Here is a 17,320-nt window from a genome sequence, read left to right as displayed (position 1 = left end):
CTTCCCATGTTCTTGTGGAAATACCAAGGTTCCTAGTAAAGCCACAGCAAATGCAATAGGACGGTTAGCTTGCCAATGGGTAGAGGTGCAAGAGAATTCTTTTCTGAATAACTTGTAACTGTCCGAACATCCATACCGCCCATATAAGTAATCCAAGGAAACCCAATTGTGTTTGAAACACCCTAGTTTCCTAGTGTTTTTCAATCCTAAGTATCGAAGAAATTTCTTCCCTGATTGACCGTGTGGGATAATTTGACTTCTCCCTCGATACTTCAAACTAGTGAAATAGTAGATTTCCTCCAATGTGGGTGTTAACTCAAAGTCTTTGAATGCGAACACAACACGATCTGGATCCAAAAATGGAAGTAATGCGCTAACCACATGATTATCCGGGGAGACCTTGAATAGCATAGGGAGGAAGCCCAATTTTTTTGTAATTGCTGATTTCTCGATGGGGCTAAAATTTTCCCACCATTTCTTCAATTTGTACGGGACACCCTCGACCATCCTAATTTTGGGTATTTGGGGAGTTGAATCCATCCTACAATACAAATTAATAAAATAAGGACACATTTTCCAAACTCATTATGTCAAAATTGGCTTGGATCAGTCTATCATTATCACGTTCCATAAAATATGCTTATTGGTCGTTGGGTCATGAAACCCGTCGACGTATGTGTGGTTTCTTAAATGTGGAATTGACACCTTGGGTCAATCCACCTAAGGCGTATGCATGCATGACTTAGTTCGAAGGGAAGCACAGCTCTATCTTATGTTTTTTCTAAGATTTGGCTTACTAGACAAAAGGTTCCCGAGTGGACAACTCGAGTGAGAAGGCTACGCGGCCACACGGAAAAAGATCCGGACACCCCGCGCATACGCCAACTCTCCTAAATTTTGGGATTTTTGAAAAAAACTTTGTGGGTGCGCAAAACACACCTCACGTGTATGTGTGATAGTGTCAATTTTCCAGAATTGGAGGAAGTATGAACGGAATGACAGTTTATATAAAGCAGTAACAAATATTCAAATATATAAAGCAACAAAATAATTGCAAACATACATTAATATCAAGCAATAGCAAATAAATAATCATAACATAAATCATCAAACAATTAAAAAAAAGAAAAACTAAAAATATAAAGAAATTCAAATTATTAACCTAAGTCTGTTATGGTTTAGAACCTTTATGTCCCCAGCGGAGTCGCCAAGCTGTTATACCCCATTTTAACTCGAGGTCAAACGGTGTACAACATATTGATGATTCCTAAATTATTTAATTTTAAGGAGTCGCCACCTAATTATTTTTTAAGGTAAATTAGGATACCTAAATAATTAACTTATTCAAAGCTAAAAAATGATCTCCGATTAGTGGTCTACTTAGCTTATGAGATTCTAGATAAGGGTTCTAGTTATCCTAAAGGGAAGGGGTTAGGCATCCTTCAAGATTCGTTAAAAACGATTACCGGCCAAACTTAGGTTAAATGATTAAAATTATAAAAAAAGGTTGCTCAAAAGTTTTGAAAACAAAGCTTAGTAACTAAGTGAGTGTTTAAATGCGATATATATATATTTTAATAACTAATCCTTAAAGAAAAATATTGATTTTTCTTTTATTATGATGAACCATTTTAATTAAAGTTTCACAAATCTAAATATCCATATAATGTTAGCTATTGCATTGGTGAGAACACAACGACAATAATAATAATAATAATATGATAAATAATAATAATAATAATAATAGAAATAATAATATTAATAACGGCAGTAAATAATAATAATAATAATAATAATAATGATAATAATAATAATAATGATAGTAACACTAAATAATACTAATAACGATAATAATAATAATAATAGAAATAAAAATACTACTACTACTATTAGTACTACTAATAATGATGAAGAAAATAATAATAATAATAATAATAATAGTAGATAGAAATACTACTAATACTAATGATAATAGTAATAATAATAATAATAATACTAACAGTAAAATAAAATACAACTACAACTCATAACAACAACAACAACAACAATAATAGTAATAATAATAATAGTAAATAAACTATACTAGTATAATAATGATAATAATAATAACAAAAATAATAATAATAATAATAATAAGTAAATAATAATAATAATAATAATAATGATGATAAATAGTGATAACAACAACAATAATAATAATAGCAATAATAATAATAATAATAATAATAATAATATGATAACGGTAAATATAATAGCAATAATACGAATAATAATAAATAGATAATAATAACAATAGCAATAATAAGAATAAGAATAATAACAATAAGCATAATAAATAATAACGTTAATAACAAATAACAATAACATATAATAATAATAAAATAATAACAATAGTAGTATAATAATAATAATAATAATAATAATAATCATAAATAAAATATCGATAAATATAATAATGATAATAATAATAATAATGATAATAACAATAAATAATGATAATAATAATAATGATAATGATGATGATATTAATAATGATAACTATACTAGTAATGATAATAGTAATAACAATAATAATAACAAAAATACTAACAATGATAGTAATAATAGTGAATAAAAAAAACAAACATTGCTACTATTAATAATAATAATGACGAAAATAATAATAATAATAATAATAGTAATGAAATGATGATAGTAATATTAACGAAGTAATAATAATAGTTAAAAATAGCTATTAATAATAATGACGAAATGATAATAATAATAATGCAAATAATAATAATAATAATAACGAAAATGATAATAATAATAATAATAGTACTACTAATAATATTAATAACGAAAATAATAATACATATAATAACATAATAATAATAATGGTAACATTAATAATAATAGCAGTAAACAAATGTACTACTAATAATGATAATAATAATTACGAAAATATTAATAAACTAATAATAATAATAATAATGCTAACAGTAAGTAAAATACTACTACTAATAATAATAATAATAAAAACGGTAATAATAAAAATATATACTACTACTAATAATAATAATAATAACGAAAATAATAATAACAATAACAATAATAATATTAATAATAATAATAGTAATACTAACAGAAAAATAAACATTCCACTGCTTCTCTTAATAATATTAATAATGAAAATAATAATATTAATATGAATAACGAAAATAATAATAATAATAATAATAATAGTAATACTAACAGAAAAATAAACATTACTACTACTTCTATTAATAATATTGACAGCGAAAATAATAATAATAATAGTAATAACAGAAAATAAAATATACTACTAATAATAATAGCAATAATAATTAAAATAACAATAATAACGACATCAAATAAACAAACACTTTAAGAATAATAATAACAATAATAATAAATGCTAAAAATATAAACAGCCCGGATTGACACTGAATATGGCGATCTTATTCGTTTGCTATTTTTAAAAGATCTAGGATATCGACTCCATGTGAGGGTAGGAAGATTATATCGAGTCTCAGATCAAGACTACATTTTTGCTCCAGGGGTGTTCATGCAAAACAAGAAAATAATGACAAAATTAGCAAGATAATAATTTAGGATAATCTTTTATGATAATAACAAATGAGAAATAAAAGAAGAACGGAGTAAATATTACCTGTTGCTGGGTAGTGAACGGAAATGCTTTGGTCACGAATATACCCTTGTTTTTCGAGTAAAATCGAGTTCAAATTGAGAGAAAATTCGAAAATTCTTCCCTATTCCGTCTGTGTTCGTTTCCTTTTTTTTCCTTTTTTTGTGTTCTGTCTAATCCCTCTATTTATAGGGAGATAGAAATTAAATAAAAATAAAAATAAAAATAAAAATAATAACGGATGATTAAAATAATGCGGAGTGGGCGAAAATATAAAATAATGCGGAACGGCGGAAAAATAATAATTAATACGAAATGGGCGGAATATTTAAATAATGCGGAATGGGCGGATTATTAAAATAATACGGAACGGCGGGAAAATAATAAAATAATGCGGAATGTGGCAAAATATTGAAATAATGCGGAATGGGTAAAATATTAAAATAATACGGGATGAATAGAAAAATAAAATAGCTGAAAGAAATATATATATATATATTATATATATATATATATATATATATATGTATATTGATGGGAAATTAATATATTTATTATTTATTTATTTTTCGGATGAAGAATAAAATTATTTTTATTATTTTATTTATTGTATATTTTTATTATTATTATTTATTGTATTTTTTTTATTTTTTTATTTTTTAAAAAAAGAAAAATAAATTCGGATGAATATATATATATATATATATATATATATATATATAGGGTATGGGGAGGGGCACGCGTGTCAGTCTTTTCTTTTTTTTTTCTTTTTTTTTTTTAATTAATATTTCTTCCGAAAATATATATATATATATATATATTATATATATATATATATAATTTCGGAAGAATATATATGGGGAAGGGGGTGCATGCTTTAGTTTTTTTTTATTAGTATAGGGAAACGGGGAGGGGACAAAGTGTGGTAGTAAATTATATTTTATTTTATTTTTTTATTATTTTATTTTTTAATTATTTTTATTTTCGGATGAATAAATAATATATATATATTTTTTAAATTTCTTTGTTTATTATTATTATTATTATTTATTTATTGATTTATTTATTTTTATTTTTTGACGAGGAGATGACATATATATTATTTGCGTGTTGTAGTATTAATGGAAGAATAAAAATAATAATAAAAAAAAATTGTTAATTCAATATTAATTATTTGTTATTTAGGAGAAGTAATGAAAACGTAAAATTAATTAGTGAAATTGGTTATCAAATTAGACGAATTAATTTACGACCTTCTTAATTTTAACAAAAGTAAAATGATTAACCTCATTGTAACTAATTATTAATTTACGAAATAATTAATTATGGTAAATAATAATTTTCTTTTTTATAAGTCAAATTTAAATATTACTAAGAGATAATGACTATATAACAAACAACAAAAAAAAAAATGCATATGTTATGAAGATGACAAATTATTAAAAATACACTTGAAAATATGCATGGTTTTATAAAAGCCAATTATTTTAATTTAATTAAAATTGAAGAAGTCTAAAATTAAAATAAGATAAGTATGCATTAATTAATTAACAAACCTCTCATTTTTGACAAAGTAAATAATTAACTTCGGTTTAAATAAATTAACTTGAAATATGAGTCTATTAATTAAATCAAACTAATTAACAGAGCTATTTATTTTAAAAATAACAATCTTTTGAGACAATTTTTTTTTTTTGAATAAATAATAAAATATATTATATTCAAGAATTATTTTTTATAAATATATATATAGCCATATATATAGAGAGAGAAATTAATTTAAAACGATGATACCATATATGTATATTTCGTTTTATTATTATTATTATTTAATTTTATATATATATTTTATTATTATTGTATTATTATTATTATTATTTTTTTTGTAAAAATTATGTTGTTGAGGGTAAAAATTGGGTGTCAACAGGGGGTTATGTTGGATTCCATGTAATAGCTCGCATGGTCTTAAATGTCGGTTATGGTTAATTTCCCACAAAATGAATGTTTTAAAGAATATATATATGATTTATTATGCATACATTAAATTATGTTCCATATTACATAAACTTTTAATGTTTCCTCAATGTTCATGCATCCTTACATACTTAGTACATTCAAAGTACTAACGCATACTCTTTTGCCTACATGATATCACCATGTAGGGATCAGTGCTCCTCCTCATTCTCCTTCACGTGGCTAGTTGATATTCCATTGAAGACTACTTTTGGTGAGTTCTCATGTTTCGGGAACAATACTCCTTTATCTTTCTAGTTTATGATATGTTAAGATATTTTACTATGGAATTTCTTCTATTATGATTGAGGGTGAGCTAGGGACTTGTCTTAGCCCCGTTAAATCTAATAGTTAGAGGTATTGTTGGACATATGTAAGTTGAAGATTTACTATTATGATTTCCGCTTGTTTATTTATCATCATTACCTATGAAAGGCTAAAAGAATGCTAAGAGGCTTGATTGAGATACTTTCGGGTTCCTCATTCGCCATGTCACGTTTATGCCCTAGGCTTGGGTCGTGACAGAAACCATGCAGAGATAGTGCAACATCCCCTAAAAAGTTGTATGTCGGTATTTCAATTCTCGACGAAAAAAATACAGTCTCTGTATTTTGGACATAACTTTTCATAAGTTGGTCCAAAATAAGTGATTCAAATTTCTGGGTAACCACAACATCCTTACCTACAACTTTCATGAAGAACATATCTTAAGATTCTGAGTATAAGTAGGTCAAATAAATTAATCTTTGCAAGATATAGTACTGTAATGGAATTGAGTGTTTATAGAAGAAAATTCATATCTCACTGTAGGTTGCTCCAAATTGGTTGATTCTTGAACGATATGAAACTAGACTTCCATATCTACAATTCTTATGAGACACTAAATCCTAATAAGGAATTTATCTTATTCAAACGCAGCTCTGAAAAAGAGTATTCTGTTAAAAAGAACTCATCATACATACCATGGAAAGATCTAGATACATTTGACATCATAAATGACATAAATTGTCCTCCATTTAACATCATCCATGACATCAATATATTCCATTAAATTTTCAGATTTTTCTTTATAATTATTTTATTTATTGTTAGGTCTCTCTTTCCCGCCTATAAATACCCACCTTATTTCCTCATTTTATTCATCAAGCTTTCTTAAGCATTTCTTCTATCTATATACTTCTTCTCAAATGTAGTTTTAGTTTTAGTAGTATAAAAATACTACTCCGGTTATTCTTATACTCCGGGTAGTACACAAAACAAACCGGCGAGAAGAAAAGGCTAGGGGTCCAAGAGTGTCCCAATTCGAAAAAAAGCTTCCGATTTAAGGTATGCAAGGCTTTCATAGCATTGGATTGAGTTCGTCCATGCGCCCAATATTTAAATTCATTATAATTGAGTTATAGTTGAGTTTTATCCAAATCTTGAATTCTAAATAAATTAATTCTTCTTCTATTGAGTTTGATATATTTATGCATTAATATTATTATTGTTATCTCTCATATTATTGGAATTATTATTCATGGCTACTTTCCCATTAATCCTAATTGATTTGATGTTCATGAATATTTTTATACATGTTTTGAGTAAAGATGTTGGCTTTTTATTATTTTCATTGATAAAAAGAAAGTTATATGAATTAATACTATATATGTATTTTATTGAGTTTTGAAAGAACAAAAGAGTTGAGTTTGAATGAATTTGAGCAAATGATATTTTGAGCAAGATGTTTTGATGAGATGTAAATGATGTTTTTGGAAGTATAATGATTGATGAACATGAAATGAGATGAGTTTGATGATTTAAATTAAAGTCCAATGAGACTAGATGATGAGGTTAATATGAGCACATATTTTGGGAGTAGTATTGAGCACCGAGTTGGGTAAGAGTTTAATTGACTCAAACCCCAGAACTACGTAGCCAGCGTAGGATGGAGGCTATGCCTCTTAAGTCCCAAAAAGAGGACTTTGATGAGTGGATCCAAGATGGTGATGTCCTTTACCCTGGCAAGGTATTGGATGGATGTGGCAACGACATCGCTTCGTTGTATCATCGCTAGCTCATAAGTGATGGTTGTCGGTTAGAGAAACTCCCAATTTATTAAGCATTTCTTGTTACTATTATTTTTATTATTATATTTTAAACTTGCATTACATATTGATGTTGAGATGATGTTGAGTTCTGAGCTGAATTTTCTTGAGAGGAGTTTCTTGATATTTGTCCTTACCTTCCTGCCATTTTACATACTCGTAGATTCCACGTACTGACGTCATTCGACCTGCATCGTTTTATGATGCAGATACAGGTGTTAGAGATCCTCAACAGGCGCATCGTTGAAGATCATTATTTTTCATCTATTTGGTGAGTCCTTCTTGTATTCAGAGGAACTCTCTATCCTTTTATTATTGTTGAGTATTATGTTTCTTTTAAGGTAGCCATGGACATGTCATTGGCACCATCTAAGAGTATTAGAGGCTTCATAGACAAAGTTTGATGATGTAATCGGAGTAGTTCTCCTTAGAAACTACTTCTTCTAAAAAAATTTCTTCTTTCATTAGATGTTGTTAATGGAGAGCCCATATAAGTATTCTTATTAAGTCTTCCGCTGATGAATGAATAAGTGATGAGACCAAGTGGTTCTCTCAGAGGCCAGAGATGGTTTCTGAGTGCCGGCCACGCCTAGGGTACCCTCTCGGGGCATGACATAAATAAATAAATTTATATTTAGTTTTACCCAATAAATCTATATTTGACATTCGTAATTTATAATATTTTTGTTATTTATTAATATTATAAATACTATCTTTATTATTATTTTTTAAATAACGAGCTTCATACGTTCGAATATTTTTACATGTTTATTTAGTATATGTTATATATGTGTATTTTTCTTTATATAAAAAATATTACTTAAATAAGTTTATTTTATAATTTTCTTATTCATATTAATATGTACATATTACATATCTATTTTAATACATTTTATATACATGTGCATATAAAGTTATTGCTTAATTAAGTTTATTATATATTTTAGTTAACTATATTAATTATAGCTCCATTTTAGTACATACTCTATACATACGTACATTATATATATACACATATATTTACATAGTATATATATAATTTGTTACTTTATATACAAAAATATTACTACTTGATAAAACTTATGATTTTACTTATTCAATATATTGTGGTTATTAATTAGATATCAATCTATTCACATTTTTTCTCCATTTTATTTTAAGCATGGTCCTTTATTTCAATTCATTTTAATTTTAATCTAGATTAAATTCAACGGAAAAAGGCCAAAATTACAACTGAACTTTGAAAAATAGTTCATCCATGCCCTTCGTTATACTTTAGGACCAATTATACCCTTATCGTTATAATTTGGGCCAAATATGCCCTTGAGTATAACAGAGTGCTACGTGTCGATTTCTCAGTGGCCAACTTATTTCTCCTCTTATTTTTTCATCCAGATCAAATAAATATAGATCCGACCCAATCAATTCAGTACCCGACCCATCAATAACATATCATACCCAAATAAACCTAAACCTAACCCATCAATAACACTGATCTCTCTGTCAAAAAAAATGCACATCACCTCCCTCTATCGTCTTCAACCTCCATTTCATTATCAAATGTTGTACATATATGCATTTATCTGTTCTTGTTGTTATTTATAAGGTTCTTATTGGAAAAAGGTTCTTCATAAACTCCATAATTTTCGTTTATCTGCTACTGCTATTGTTGTGTTTTCAGTTTTTCATTTGTTGTTAAAAAACTGAAAACACAACAATAGCAGTAGCAGATAAACGAAAATTATGGAGTTTATGAAGAACCTTCTTCCAATAAGAACCTTATGAATAACAACAACAACAGATAAATGCATATATGTATAATATTTGATGATGAAATGAAGGTTGAAGACGATAGAGGGAGGTGATATGCATTTTTTTTGACAGAGAGATCAGTGTTATTGATGGGTTAGGTTTAGGTTTATTTGGGTATGATATGTTATTGATGGGTCGGATACTAAATTGATTGGGTCGGAACTATATTTATTTGATTCAGATGAAAAAATAAGAGGGGAAATAAGTTGGCCACTGAGAAACCGACACGTAGCACTCTGTTATACTCAAGGGTATATTTGGCCCAAATTATAACGGTAAGAGTATAATTGGCCCTAAAGTATAACAAAGGGCATGGATGAACTATTTTTCAAAGTTGAGGAGTAATTTTGGCCTTTTTCCGTAAATTCAATATATAACCCAATCTTAAATCTATCTTTTAATTATATCCATCCATCTCATCTTTATCAAATACCAAGATTCAATCCTAACCGCTCATCAAAATTAATGAACTGCTAGGATTACAACTCTTATTTTCTAATTACCCCACACCTTAAACCTAACTAATGTTTTGATTTTCATCTTCTTCTTAAGAAGAGAAGGTCAGCCGCCCAACCCCTCTCCTTCTGCCACCACGCCCCTCTCTGCTCCTCAACACCGCCTGCAAACGGCACCACCGGCAAAGATCACCACGCAGCGGCTGAGCACTGCTCTTCTTCTCCTCCATACTGCTGAAACCAGTAGCCACCAGGAGGCAGCCATCGACGCCCTTCTCTCTTCCTCTCCTCAGCCACGCGAGTTGCTGTCCAGAGAAAACTGCAGCAACCATTGTTATCTCTGGAATGGCGGATTTGAGCCTAGGTTTTTTCTCCATGCTCCTCCTCTTCCTCTCGTTATCCCTCTTAGTTTTCCTCGCCTTCATTGTCCGGCCACGCACCGTTAAAGTTCCAATTAAGAATCGCCATGTGTTCATCACTGGCGGCTCAAGCGGCATCGGATTAGCACTAGCTCAACAGGCTGCTTCAGAAGGTGCAAAAGTTTCAATACTCGCTCGTAACACTAGTAGGCTCGAAGATGCGAAGGAGTCAATTCGGCTTTCTACTGGCCGTGACGTGGCCATTTTCAGCGCTGACGTGAGAGACTACGATGCCGTAAAGAAGGCTATAGAAGAGGCAGGACCAATCGATGTGTTGGTGTGCAATCAGGGAGTTTTTGTACCTCAGGAATTGGAGACCCAAGATATTGAGGAGATCAAGTTTATGATTGATGTGAACTTGACCGGGACTTTTCATCTGATTAAAGCTGCTTTGCCTGGAATGAAGAATAGGACCAACCGTGGACCTGGATCCATTGCTATCATGTCTTCACAAGCTGGCCAGGTTTGATTTACCTCTGATTCAAGTTTCAATTTCAATGATCTAGCAAAGTTATAACCTTATACAACAATAACATCAACATACCTTGTGAAATCGCACAAGTGGGGTATGGAGAGCGTAGAGTGGATCCGAAATTCCATAAGTGGGCTATGGATACCTTACCATTATTTCACGGAGATAGACAGGTTGTTTCCTGGAGACCCTTGGCATACATCTTATTTTTGGGCATCTTGTTTATCTTGTTTTCCTCTTTTTGAAGCCGAGGTCTTTCGAAAACAACCGCTCCAACTTTCAAGGTGGGTACACTCTACCCTCCTAGACTCCATATGGTGGGATTATATGGAGTTTGTTGTTGTTGTTGTTATTTGTTGGCATACTTTGGTCTTTTATTTAGTGGTATGAGTGCAAATCATTACTGCTATAACATCAGTTTCTATTCAATTGTAAAGTCGATGTTACTTTGCTGGTATTCTTCTATCTTTTTTTTTTAAATGCATCTTCGCCGTATGGTGGCTTGTCCCTTATGTTTATATCAAAATTATTTATATAGGAGTAGGACTATATATCTTCAACTCCTTAATGAGTTCTTGTACAAAAAGAAAATAGAAAACATATCTTTTTATACGGTTAAAGTCTCCTATAAAACAGGACAAAGATACCCTTCCACAATTACAAAAATTGATTTCTTCTGTGAATATGTCTAATAGATGCTATATGAAGCAGGTCCAATTTGTAAGCTCCTTTTGCTAAATCAGGCAATCTGCTAGGAGAAAAGATAACTCTGTTAGTTCTTCCTATACTCCATTTAGCCAATGCATCCGCAACCTGATTCGCTTCTCTATAACAATGTTGAATCTTGCAATCATCATGTTCAGTTAGTATCCAGGCCTCCTTTATGGTGTCTTTCATCCGCCATGGGATATTGCTTTTTCCCTGTAACATATTTACAACCAAAAGAGAATCGCATTCTAGTATGATATGTCTCAAGCCATTATTTCTGCACCAATTCAGCCCAAAAGAGGCAGCCTTTGCCTCTGCCAAGTTGCTACTTATTTTAGCAACAGAGCAATGGAAATCCATTACCATTACACCATTCATATCCCTACAAATGCCTCCTATACCAGCTGACCCTTCTATATTCTTGCTCCCATCTGTGGTTATCTTAAACCAAGTATCCGGGGGTCTAGTCCATTTAACAAGTATACATTCAATCCGAGGGCTAAGTTTCATAATTTGTGCGCATGCGAGTAGACCGGTGGACTTAAGGACATTAGGGGCTAATGTATTCTGGTGTGTAGTTTGCACCAAATCAAGAGCATGTTTGGTGGTAATTTATGAACATGCTTGATTGCATTATACTCTTTTGGTTAACTTGAATACATCTCTTCAACCACTTCTACTACCTGCCATGTAAGAGTTTAGGTTGAGGTTAGATGTTAGTCAAAGAAAAATGCTTAGTAGCAGCTATAGTAAGTAGGAGAAGGAGTAACTAGTCTTGATATAAGGACATGAAAGGCTAAACTGCTCCAGAGTATATTTCTGTTGGGAGTTTAATCTGTCTTATTATAATAAGGATTGGCCTCTGGTATGTCTATCACAATACGTTGAGCTGAGAACGTATTCAGAACCAAAATATGGTTTGAACTTGATAACAATGTAAATGACGTCGTACTGTGATCACTGTTTATATTTGTGGTTAATTTTCCAAGATCTTACCCCAGTTTTCTGGTATAAATAGATTGAGAAATGAAGGTAAAATTAGTGTCATACAGTCTGAGATGATTAAAGAATAGCAAAGCATTATAAAGGCTATCTCAATCTCTAAAATTCACCAGATATAGTCAAGATACGATTTGTGCTATTGGTTCTTAAATCTGGAGTCAGGAAAATGTTGGATGGTTTTCCAACTTCTACTTACTTTTCCCATTTGCTTACGTCCACCAAGGATATTGGAGTTTTCTTTTGTTAAATATCCTATTAATACTTTCAGTTTTAGCACTGCAGGTTCATTTACCATCTAATACTGTAAAATTCTAAACTAGAAGCACGCGGAGTAGTTGAGAGCTATAATAATATTGCAAAAGTATCTGAACTCGTAACTACTAGGTATCAACATTTGCAGATAAGCACTTCGTATAAACTTTTTCATGCTAAAGTTATTAGCAAATGCATTTCAAGTAGTGCCTTTCATCTCTTTATATAGAATTAGAAAGAAACAGTTTTGTCATGTACATGACTCACTCAAAGTTTGGAACTCATTATTCTTTGAGGATGATATTTTGAGAAAGTGTGGGCCGTCTTATGATTTTGCAGTACTCTCGTTAGTACACAATTCATGAAGACTTTTTGAAAGAAGACACTTTCCAGCAGGAGCTTTTTTCATCTTCTGTTCTGATTGATATCTAATCTCTATTGCAATTTTATTTGTTATCTCATCTAGGAAACTTTGGGGAAAAAAAGAAAAATAAGTTAGAGATGATCATCACAATCGTCCAATTTAACTAATTTTGTTTCCCTCTATGCATTGACATTTACATGTATTCATCATAAAAAATCTATCTGAAAGACCCACAACAACAAATGTTTCCTTGAATAATAGTTTAACCAAGGAGGACTGAAGCTTGATCTGAGATTCCGACATAATTAAGGGAGACTGTTCATATTTAGCCACCACTACAATGTTTCCTCAGCTGGTTGTTTAATCCTAAAAGACTGGAGCTTGGTCTCTGATACTATAATATTGTAGAATCTACGGAGATTCTTTTCCCAAAAAATTGCATTAATAAACTTTAACCATGTTTCTGTCGCTTCCTGGCTGATTTAGTTTATTTGGTATTTGTTTTGTCTTAGGTTGGCATATATGGTTATACAGCTTATTCAGCCAGTAAGTTTGGCCTCAAAGGACTGGCAGAAGCATTGCAGCAGGAAGTTATTGGTGAAAATATTCATGTATCACTAATATTTCCTCCCGACACTGAAACTCCTGGATTTGCTGAAGGTTGGACCTGAAAATAGATTCTACTCTGTTTCTTCTGGTTGTTTATTACTGCGTGTCAGGAACTAGATGATATGCTACATGTTTAAAATATTAAAACTGGTTGGTTTTATCTTATTTTTATGAATAAATCATCTTGCCAGGACTGTAGGCTATTGGTTGTTTAATTGAGTTACAAAGATAAGGCTTTGCATATCTAGGCCTTCAGCTTGGCGGGTGGAGGGGGGGGGGTTGACTAAACACCCTACGTTCTGCTTGCATCAAGTTTATTAATGTAAACAAGATTAAAAAAAATGTAATATCACCATACCCACTCCGAACCCACTAACTCTAAATGCTAGGATCTACCTCTGATTCTAAAGTTGATATATTAGTTGTATCTCCTTTTCTTTTGTCTCTTTTTTCTTTGTCTTTCTTCAGAGAGAACGGAAAAATCTGGATCAAGCAAGTTGATAATGAAAATGGTGATAGCACTGGCCTTTTAACCAATTATTAAGAACTGTTAGTTGTAAGCATGGTGGCACAAAATGTTTAGCCAATCTATATGTTTAGACTTTGGAGGAGCAGAACCAGAAAATATTTGTTCCTTGATTATGAAATAGCTCATGATGTACTCCACATATTAATTATTCTTTATGGTAGTTAAATGGGTTATCTAAATTCGGTTTCTGCCTTTTATCTTCTTGAAATGAAAACCACGATTCCCAAGAACCTGACAAGATGTTAAATTCTGCATTTTTGGTCTATTTAGATAATACAGGTCTAGAACATTTTGAAGCTTAATATGTATGATCTCTGCTTTGTTTAGTATGCGAGTTCTAGAGTTTCACTTTTTAATATTTAGGCTGTGATACTTTTTTCTGTTTTATTTTGTATATTCAAGTTTGTTTTGTCTCTATTCTCAGTTAATCCTGATAACATGTAGTTGCATTTTTTGAGTGTTAACATGCTTGGTTCTCTCTTTATTTTGTTTAATAGTGCACTATTTACCAATCCAAAAGAATATAAACGAAGAAGAAATGTGAAGAATGAGCATGGAGATATGCATGCACTAATATTGATCCTTGGGAGACGTCAACATCATTGTGTGTGGTACCCAATAATTCAAAGCAATCGAACTGTAATCTTAGAAACACCTAGTGTACCCGATAGGTGCTTGAACTTATCTGTTTGATAATCGATTTACATTTGCAATAATTTTGTTATACTCTTTGACCATGTTTCTCCTCATGTATTTCACCTGTTTGAACAATAATTATGAAAGGTTAATCCTTTTTCAGAGAACAAGCGTAGGCCACAGTTGACTAGTATACTAGCAGCTTCTTCTGGTTCCATGAAAGCTGATGAAGTTGCAAAGAAAGCTTTGAATGGCCTTAAATCAGGTTCCTTTATTGTCCCCTGCAACTTTGAGGGATTCTTTCTTTCCATAGCAACTGCTGGTCTATCTCCTCAGAGATCATTTTTGATGGCATTTGTCGAAGTGATAGCTGCTGGAATATTACGTATTGTTGGTCTATGTTTCCAATGGAACTGGTATGGGAGCATTGAGAAATTTCTTGGAGAAAGGAAATAGGGAGTAGCTACAAAACACAGTCTGACAAATAATTTTTGGCACTTCCCTCAAGAATTGGTAGTTTGAACAAGTTGATTCCCACATGATAGTTATTACAGAAATTGAACTTTTTCATGATGTTTTATGTACCCCTTAGGTTGTCCAATTTTCAATTGCTTTTGTGCTAGTGAACTAAAACTATGTAGTGTTTCGTTTCTCTTTGATTTTATCCATTACCAAGTGTTGCTGGATAATTTGTCCACTTAGTTGAGAAGTTTTTCTATCTACTGTGCTTGGAGTTCATAGATTTTTTAATTAACTGATAAAACTTTATGTTCTCTATCAACTGCTTTTATTTAGCTTAATATTTTCGACCTATCCAAGCTTCAATATTCCTGTGTATATGGTTTGCATAAGCTGTCTGAGTACATTGGTAGAAATTAAGCCATGACGCTTCTATGATTTAGGTGAAGTTAGGAACATGGCTGCATAAGGAAACCCTCTTCCGCCCAAATGACAAAATTACTTATTGTTGATGGAGGAAGAACAGCTAATCACTTAAAGAAACAAGAAATGAACAACTAATCAATGATAAGTTGATATGATTTGATGTAAATACTTTATAAAAATAAGTTTCTTACCGCTTTAAAGATGCTACAAATGTTGCTGAGGAAGATACATTTGAAATTGAACTGGATAGACAAAGTAAAAAAGAAATTAAACTAGTACTTTACAAGCAGTACTAAATAATCAACCACAAACACTTGATGAAACACTTCAATAGTGTTGAACAAACACATTGTATTCCACAATAGCATCTCCAGTCTTGACATCAAACCAAAAAGTATGGGCCAATGTATAACCTCTAGCAAACCTAAACAGCCCAGTGCCTCCCACAATAGGCATCTCCCTAACATCTTTCATAAATGGATTCCTCCCAAGAATGCTTATGCTGCTCCCATTGTACTTGCCTTGTGTGAACTCAAAATTCATAGCCATAAGCAACGCAAGCTCGCCCTGCGAAGCGATTGAGTAAATCCCTTGAGCCCTTCCTATAACCTCAGTTGATGCATTAGGCCCTATGGTTAATGCATCATCACATATGAAAGTGTTGCCAAAATCATAGATTCCTCCACCACCTGGTGAAATGATCTTGATTGCTGAAGGCTTTTTTCCACTTAAGATGTCATGGAAGTAGAAATGTAGGTGGCTTGTTTTTTGACTTCTTAAATTTATGGCTAGGATATCAGAAATTTCTTCATGAAAAACTCCATTGGAAAAAGGGGAAAAGAGGATTAATGAGAAGATAATAAAAAAGGAAATAGAAGAAGACATAGTATTAAAAAGGAGAAAATTTGGTTCCTTACAAGTGTAAGAGGGGGATTTTTATAGAGCATGGTGCTTATTTATTGGTGAAGATGTTGATGTTGCATCTCTTTCTTACATAGTGGAGTGTGTGTGGACCTTTGGAAATGGAGGTCCCTCCGTTCAATTTGTTCGCGATACTTTACTTTCCTTTTTAGTTCGTTTATAAAAGAATGTCTCTTTCCTATTTTAGCAACCCTGATCTTTAATTCCAACCACGTGACATGATTAAGACTACAAGATTCAAGAGCAATTTGAGACATTTGACATATTTTTCATTTAAAATCACAAATTTCAAAAATTTTCTTTAATATCAAAGAATGGAGTAAGTAATATATAAAAGTACTTTGTTCTGAGTTGAAGTAAATTCTACTCTTAGGCGTGCCTTTGGCTTTTGCTACCAATAATAATGCATGTGTTTCGCTTGATGAAGAGGACGTGTTCCACCATGGTATTATGATACTTGCCGCTAGGGATAAAACGAAAACTACTCCTACTTGTCTTTGGGCATTT

At 31.1% G+C, this 17,320-nt stretch overlaps 2 protein-coding genes across 2 annotated transcripts; one reads left to right on the top strand and one right to left on the bottom strand.

Moving 5' to 3' along the window:
• The first annotated feature begins 10,097 nt into the window (after window positions 1-10,097).
• Window positions 10,098-15,820, top strand: LOC129899317 (3-dehydrosphinganine reductase TSC10A-like). Its single transcript, XM_055974242.1, has 3 exons — window positions 10,098-10,898; window positions 13,746-13,893; window positions 15,171-15,820. The coding sequence occupies exons 1-3, from the start codon at window positions 10,362-10,364 to the stop codon at window positions 15,461-15,463; spliced, it is 978 nt and encodes a 325-aa protein (XP_055830217.1). The 5' UTR covers window positions 10,098-10,361; the 3' UTR covers window positions 15,464-15,820.
• Window positions 15,821-16,058: 238 nt separating this feature from the next.
• LOC129900462 (dirigent protein 22-like) lies at window positions 16,059-16,797 on the bottom strand. The gene has a single exon (XM_055975441.1). The coding sequence runs from the start codon at window positions 16,775-16,777 to the stop codon at window positions 16,220-16,222; it is 558 nt and encodes a 185-aa protein (XP_055831416.1). The 5' UTR covers window positions 16,778-16,797; the 3' UTR covers window positions 16,059-16,219.
• Between the last annotated feature and the right edge of the window lie 523 nt (window positions 16,798-17,320).

This window comes from Solanum dulcamara, chromosome 8 (genome assembly GCF_947179165.1).
Source record: "Solanum dulcamara chromosome 8, daSolDulc1.2, whole genome shotgun sequence".
NCBI lineage: Eukaryota > Viridiplantae > Streptophyta > Magnoliopsida > Solanales > Solanaceae > Solanum > Solanum dulcamara.
This window is presented reverse-complemented; position numbering and strand designations above follow the sequence as displayed.

Coding starts and splice junctions, on each gene's coding strand:
- LOC129899317 (XM_055974242.1), top strand. CDS start 10,362: ATGGCGGATTTGAGCCTAGGTTTTTTCTCCATGCTCCTCCTCTTCCTC. Junction 10,899..13,745: donor TGTCTTCACAAGCTGGCCAG/GTTTGATTTACC, acceptor GTTTTGTCTTAG/GTTGGCATATATGGTTATAC. Junction 13,894..15,170: donor AACTCCTGGATTTGCTGAAG/GTTGGACCTGAA, acceptor ATCCTTTTTCAG/AGAACAAGCGTAGGCCACAG.
- LOC129900462 (XM_055975441.1), bottom strand. CDS start 16,777: ATGTCTTCTTCTATTTCCTTTTTTATTATCTTCTCATTAATCCTCTTT.